General features: G+C 39.0%; 1 protein-coding gene across 1 annotated transcript; it reads left to right on the top strand.

Moving 5' to 3' along the window:
- Positions 1-228: 228 nt before the first annotated feature.
- On the top strand, positions 229-489 carry LOC308277764 (large ribosomal subunit protein eL43-like; the record flags this gene model as incomplete). The annotated part of the gene is made up of 1 exon (XM_080717144.1): positions 229-489. The coding sequence occupies one exon, from the start codon at positions 229-231 to the stop codon at positions 487-489; it is 261 nt and encodes an 86-aa protein (XP_080573270.1).
- Between the last annotated feature and the right edge of the window lie 7,123 nt (positions 490-7,612).

Here is a 7,612-nt window from a genome sequence, read left to right as displayed (position 1 = left end):
CCAAGACTTTCTTCAATTTCAGAATAGATAAATCAACTGCAGTATGTCCATATACTGGAATACTATTCAGCCAGTTAGCAAGCTAAGAGACATGGAAGAAACTTCAATGCATATCGTTACTCCAAAGAACCCAGTATAGAAAGGCTATATACTCTAAGATTCCAACAGCCGGATATTCTTGAAAAGGCAAATCTAGCCTCTCTGGGTCTGGGCCTAGGTGGCATCAACATGGCTAAATGCACCAAGAAGGTCAGCATCGTCAGTAAATACAGGACCCGCTATGGTGCCTCCCTCCAGAAGATGGTGAAGAAAATTGAAATCAGCCAGCACGCCAAGTACACCTGCTCCTTCTGCAGCAAAACCAAGATGAAGAGACGGGCAGTAGGGATCTGGCACTATGGCTCTTGCATGAAAACTGTGGGTGGTGGTGCCTGGACCTATAACACAACTTCTGCTGTCACAGTCAAGTCTGCCATCAGTCAAGTTTGAAGGAATTGAAAGACCAATAGATGCTCTACCATTTGAGACATCATTAGCCTATAATAAATGGGTTAATTTATATTTTTAAAAAATGAAAAGAAAAGGCAAATCTATCGAGACTGTAAAAGTCAGTAGTTTATGGTAGCTGTGGAGAGGGAGAGACTAGTCAAAGAAAGAGCGGGACAGAAACCCCATTGAACATGGTACTGTAAAGATGGATCCAAGTCCTTAGTCACTCTTCAAAGCCCATAGAATGTTAAGCACTAAGAATAAAATCTAATTTCAGTAATGTAAATTAAGGACTTCAATTCATAATAGTGCACCAATAATGACTCAACTGCACAATGTGTAGAAAATGAGCACAAGGGTTTAATAATAATAAAAGAGGTGCCTAGTTTATGAGAACTTTGAACTTAATAGAAATTCTAAGTATCAAACTATCCTAAAATTAATCAATATAAAAACATTTCCAGACATCTAAAAATAATCTAATGAATGAATGTAAGACACTAAATCAATGGGCTGTTCAATCTCATTGGGAAATGACAGTTTTACACATGAGACAATTTCTCTCTTGTTAGATAATGCAATAATCTTTAAAAGTTCTCAGGTCTGACTTGAGTTTTCAGAATTATGTAAGCAATTTCTCAAACGCTGCAGTTAGTACTATTTATTAGATTATCTAGTACAAACATTCCCTGTCTCAGAAATTAGTGAAATAACAAGTGAACACTTGGACTGAAGTCCTGCCCATGTGGATTTAGACTAATGTAGGTGACAATCCAATTGAGAGGCAGTCGATAAATCATTAATACAACGTATGTCAGGAAGGAGCCAGTGCCTTGGAGGATCCTAACAAGGTCAAGTGCCTCTTTGTTTGGCAGAGGGTATAAGGGGCACTTTTTTTTATAAAGGGTAGAGAAAGAAGGATGTATTCCCTCCGACTAGACCAGAATCTTTGATTCAAGAAAATAAAAGTTAGAGCTTTCAGAGGAGGACAGGAGTGGGGAGGAAGGCTAGGGAAAGCCCACCGGGTGCTGTGTGCATGTGTCATTATCCCAATGAGCTACATTATGATGTGAGATGATCATGCACCAATATAAGTACATATAAAATTAATGATGGTATGCTCCATAGATTCTAATATCTTTGAGTTACTGGTAATTCCAGAATACTTTATCACAGCAGTTTAATATCTGATTCCTATTTGCTAACAAATACTTACACATGAAATATTATGTTATAAACACACATACACATATACTGCCCATGTTGAATGACTCAAATACAGTAATTTGTACATTCAGGATTCTTAATCTAAAACAGTCCCTAACTTGGCTTCTGTGATTAAATTACATGTGGATTCAATTGAACTCCTTATTGAGTAGTTGGGCTCTGGAGTCTCTACAAAGTTTGTGCTCCAAATATACAGGATGATGTAGGATTCATAGCTGCCAACCAGAAAGTGGTTTCTTAAGACAGCAAAACATGAGTCTATCTACAACTAGAAGGCAAGTGTCCCACGGAAGATCTCCATATTCCCATGGGACAAGTGCTCAGTTACTGCTCCGTGGGTATTTTCAGCTAGAAGCCCCTTGGGAGACTATAATCACATCCATCACTGTTGAATCACTGTGCCAGTTTTGCAGACTGAAGGGAAGATACCTGTTTATGTGCAGAGGCTTTAGACAAGAGCTTTACTAAATATATCAATTCCCAAACTTGTCAATTTACTAATGTCTCAGTCTCATCTCCCAAGGCAGTATTAATGCTTTAGCAAGGAACTTCTTGAGCAGCAACAGAATCTGGCCTCCTGGGATCATTTAAAGTTCTAGTAGGCATTTAGGAATAGCAGATTTAGATATGAAGAGCTTTTGTGATATCATATGGTCTACGATGTAAATACACTAACCCATTAAGCATTTCAAAGGGTAGGATGTATTGAAGCTGGGGTAGTGCTGGATCATTAATTAGAGGGCTCTCCTTTGCATACCAAAGCACCACTAAAAATACTGATGGACCATTTATTATTTGGAAATTGGACCTAGGGGCATTCTACCTGTAAGTTCTGCCCTCAGTCCTATTTTGTTTTGAAACAAGGTCTTCCCTTAATTTGCTGAGGCAGATCACAAACCTGCAATGTTTTTGTCTCAGCTTCCCAAGCACTAGGATGACAGGAATGTGCCATCACACCCAGCTGGCCATTTTTATTAAAGAGGAATGCTGCTCAGCCTTTGCCCATAACTTCTTCAGAGGCAGATAGCAACACTACACTTAAGGCTTTAAATATGTGGTCACAGTTACACATCCAAATTCTCTATTTTGATGGAGATTTAACTATGTACAAAGTAATGAGGTATATGAAAACGGATCAACATAACCATTAGAGTAAATCTCATTACAAAGTAGATGTGTAGCATGACCAAGTCTAGGATCTAAGGTACTACATAAGGATTATAGCTAATAAAAACCGTAAAGCCAGACATGGTGGCACATGCTTGGAATCATCCCAGGACTTGGGAGGCTAAGACAGAAGGACTCCAAGTTCCTAGCCAGCCTTAGCTACTTAGTGAGGCTCTCCGTAACTTAGCAAGACCCTGTTTCAAAATAAAGAATAAAACGAGCTTGGGATGTAGCTTGGAGGCAGAATGGAACTGGGGTTCAACCCCCAGTTCCAAAAAGAAAAAAAAAAAAAAACTGTACTGTACTGGGATTCCTGTTGAAAAAGGAACAGGATATCCTAACCCCTCTTGCAACAAAAAACCAAAAATGGTTATATAACTATGTGAAATGGTTATATAACTATGTGAAATGGAGAATGTATTCATTTGCCTCACTATAATAAAAATTTACTGTGTATATAATTTTAACATATATTTTTTATTAAAGAGTAGCCCTGCTCAGCTTTAGCTACGGCCTCTTCAAAGAAAATTATCAATACTATAGTTTATTGTACATATATACATTTATATATTATACTTCAGAGATTATATATATATATGTATACATATATTTGCATATATACATATGTGTGTGTGTATATATATATATATATATATATATATATATATATATATGCATCCTTTAACATCAAACTGTACACGTTAAATGCATACAATTTAAATTTATTTATATTTGGTATTCATTTGCTTTTGAACCCAGGGACAGTCTCTCTCCAAGCTATACCCAAGCCTTTTTAAAAATTTTTATTTTAAAACAGGATCTTACCAAATTGCTCAGATCCTTGCTAAGTTGTTAAGTCTGGTCTTGAATGTGTGATCTGTCTCAGCCTCTCAAATATTGAGATTACAGAAGTGGGCCACTATGCCCAACACACTTTTTTAAAAGTAAACTCCATTTTTTTTTTTTATGAGACATAAGCCTAACTCTGAGATGTTTACTTTCACTAACATACAGAACATACTCTATCATGAACCCTCACATTGACCAGCCCTCTCCCTTTTCTCCTCACTCCTCATCCACTTTAAGAAAAAAGCACGTCGGGTGTGGTGTTGCACACTTGTTATCCCAGCATTTGAGAGGCTGAGACAGGAGGATCTCAGGCTTTTGGCCAGCCTCAGCTACTTAGTGAGGCCTTCCAGTTTATGAGATCCTACTTCAAAATAAAGAATAAAAAGTAGGACTGAGTGTAGCATGGAGGTAGAATTCCCCTGGGTTTCATCCTCAGTATAGGGGAAAAAAAGCAAATGGAAAGAAAATATAAAACAGGGTAGACCCAACGTGAACTTTTTAATTTTTATCATTGTCCTTTCTGTCCAAGAACTTAAATGGCTTTTACATTTAGTGCCACATGAAAAGTACCAAAATACCACAAAATAATGTAAAAGAAATACTAAAATCTACTTTTGGAACTGTGAATACATACTGAGAACTCAGAACATTTTCCAAAATTAGTCTTTCAAATGCAAAATATGTATCAATGAATGATTTAGTATGTGCATAACAGACTGAAATATTGATTGGTATGTAAGGAATTTGGGTTCCTGTCACACCACAGACCATAGTTTTAGTAACTAATCAACCACTAGATTATTCTGATTTTCACTTGTTCTCACTGATGCTATGTACTTCCCTGAGATTGTAGGGCAGACAGTAACATCCCAAAGAGGCCCCCATCCTACCATATGGAGGCTGTGAACATGGTACATGAAGGCTCACTGCTGGATTTCAAGATGGCAGACCGGCTGCTAGCTCCTCAAAGAATAGATTCTTTCCAGGGCCCTTAGATTACAAGGGCAGCCCTGACCACGGCTGCTTTCTACCTCATATATACCATATACAGATATGGTACTCATGGCTTTAAACCAAAGGAATTCCTTTTCAATAAAGAATCCTTGGTACAGCTGTTATCTGAAGACTTTAACAGATTTCAGCAAGTGCAAAATCCAAGTTCCTTCCACTAGACCATGTCGACTCTCCTTTGGCAATTTTCTCAAGTGAAGTGTCATGCTTATGTTGAACTCAGTATGAAAAATACAAAATCCTGTGAAGCCAAGGGTTGGTCAAATATTTGTGAATTATCTAAGAAAACACATGACAAAAGAAAAAGTTATTCAAAATTATTCAACTTTATTAATTAGGAAAACAAAAATAAGCAAAAGCTATCATCAACTGGATTTTCTTCTAATAGTCATGTCATATTACAGTGACAAAATCATTCAGTGAGCACCAGTTGAGATACTGGGGCAGGAGAAGAACAGGGGATCTGCCCCCACCCCAGAGAAGGAAGGAACCTACCAGGCTGGCAAAAAGGCAGTCCAAATATCCTAACTCCCCAACCAAGGGGGCATATGAGAAAAAGAACAGGTGAAAAGTGTCCATTGCCACTTTGGGACACGTATCACTCCAACTATTCTACAAAGGCCAGCATGCAATGCTTAGACTATGACCAAGACCCACCTTCCCACAGCCACAGAGCTAGGACATTTCATAGCGGGTGATCTCAAACAGTTCTGTGAGGTGGCAAAGCCCCTTTTAACCCCTAGCACCCCAGGTATCAGTATGCAAAAGAGATTCCAAAGAATAGACACACAGAGGTGAGGGCAGAAGCATACAAGTTACCCAGAACTATATAAACCCAGGGGAAAAAAAACATCAGAGCAAGGATGGACATATGCTCAAGTCCAGGAACACTCGGCCAAAGAAGTGATGCACACAGGCTCAGTCTCATTCCCTGCGAGTCTCCAGCCTCAACATCTTGGAGGTTCTATGAGCAGCTACTAAGATAAACAAGTCTTGACCTATTTATTGATTACACCATTTAAGAGAAAAGCCTAGTAACAATCATGAAATATATAATCTCAGCTTGAGAGTTCTGTCTTGTCACATGTTTTTACAAGGTTTTCTTCAGATACAATTTTTCAAATGCTTTTGGTTCCACAAAACTGAGTTATTTTCCTAATGGTCAAAGTAAGAAACTTCAGGGAACCAAGTATCTCAAATTAGGGGGTGTTTTTCCCATTCCATCTTACACAAATCTTATCAATGATTTTGTCACAAATAACGTTAAGAACTTCCTACTAGATTTCCTTTACATTTATGAAATCCATCCATTTATCAGCAAAAAGAGTAAGACCAAAATGGTCCTTAACCACAAAAAGCAAAGGTAATGAAGAATTTTCTCATTGTTACCAAGTGTGTTTTATGGCTTTGTATTCATCATAGCACTTTGAAAATCAAATAAAATTAGTATTATTCAATTCACTGAATTACATATGGAATTCAAGATTAGTCAACAATAAAAAATAAAGCTTTTTCTGTTACTGGGCATTGAACCCAGAGGAGCTCCACTATTAAGCTATAACCCCAACTCTTTTTATTTGATACAGGGTCTCCCTAAGTTGCCCAGGCAACTAGGAAGGGATGGAACCTGGTATCCTCCTGCCTAGGCTTCCCAAGTCACTAGGACTATAGGTATGGGCCACTAAGACCAGCTAAGAACAGGCTTTGAAGATAAAGTTTATTACAAAAGTGTGAGAAATCAGGTATTATACAATGCTCTATGTAGTAAAAAATAAATTCATGAAAATTCTCTCTGGGTTACTAACACTTCAGCCTATAAAATGGTATCTTTGTTCTAGCAAATATACTGTCTGTAATGCAATCATTGGGAGATGACAGTTTGGCTAGAGAATTTACCAACCATAATGGGCTTAATGGAGACATCAGGAGATAAAAGACAAGATATGGATATTAATGGAGTCAAAAATATTTGATTCCTACTGAAAGGCTCCATTAAAAAAAAAATTACAAGCCCCTAGCAGCCAGCTAATAGTTAAAAGAAAAATATTTTTTACTGCAGTTTAAGAAATATAGGCTGAAGAATGAGCAATATGCAATAAGTACATCCCTGTTCCAGGAACCCATCTAGCATCTTATCTACACTGACCGTGTCAGCGCATCCTGTGCTGGGAGTTGCTGACTACACCTAGTATCTTATCTAACATGTGACTACAGAATGTACTTTTCAAATGATTCTGTAATATTTTGTAAACGTATGTAATCGGGCCCAACCCCCCCCCCCCCAGCAAGTAGTGGTCTTTTCCCTATAAATACCCTCAGTTTCAGTCGCTCGTGGCCAAACTCCTATACCAGTCGTCCCCAGTGCACTGGCTCCTTAATAAAACATTTTGCTCATTGCATCAAGGACATAAGTTTCTCGTGTGAACTTGACGTCGCTTATCCCAAGGCTGATTGAGGGTCTCCCCTCTGCGGGGGTCTTTCATCTGGTGCATTGGCTGGGAAGCGCGACCACCCTAGTTCCACGAGACACCCCTTGGAGGTAAAACTTTTACCTCTTTATCTCTGTTTGTCTCCTGTTGCCAGCTTTGGTTTCGGTTTCTGGTTTCTGGTATTTGCAGTCGTCTGTGCCAGCGGTGCCTGCTGGCGCAGAACTCCTTGTCCGATTGATTGTGGGTTCGAGTCCCATATGGAAGGGGGGTTATGACAGACATGTCCGTGATAACCGACTGCCACCCTGGGAGACGTCCCAGGAAGTCTGGGGACCTCCGAGGACGCTTGGAAACGTCCCATCTGGGTCTGAGGATCGTGGGTTAGAGTCCCACTCTCAGCCATCTGGGTGGCAAGCGATTGTGGGTTTGAGTCCCGCATG

This window comes from Muscardinus avellanarius (genome assembly GCF_963383645.1).
Source record: "Muscardinus avellanarius genome assembly, chromosome: 20".
NCBI lineage: Eukaryota > Metazoa > Chordata > Mammalia > Rodentia > Gliridae > Muscardinus > Muscardinus avellanarius.
Note: the sequence above shows the minus strand (reverse complement) of the source record. Positions and strands in the feature narration are given on the sequence as shown.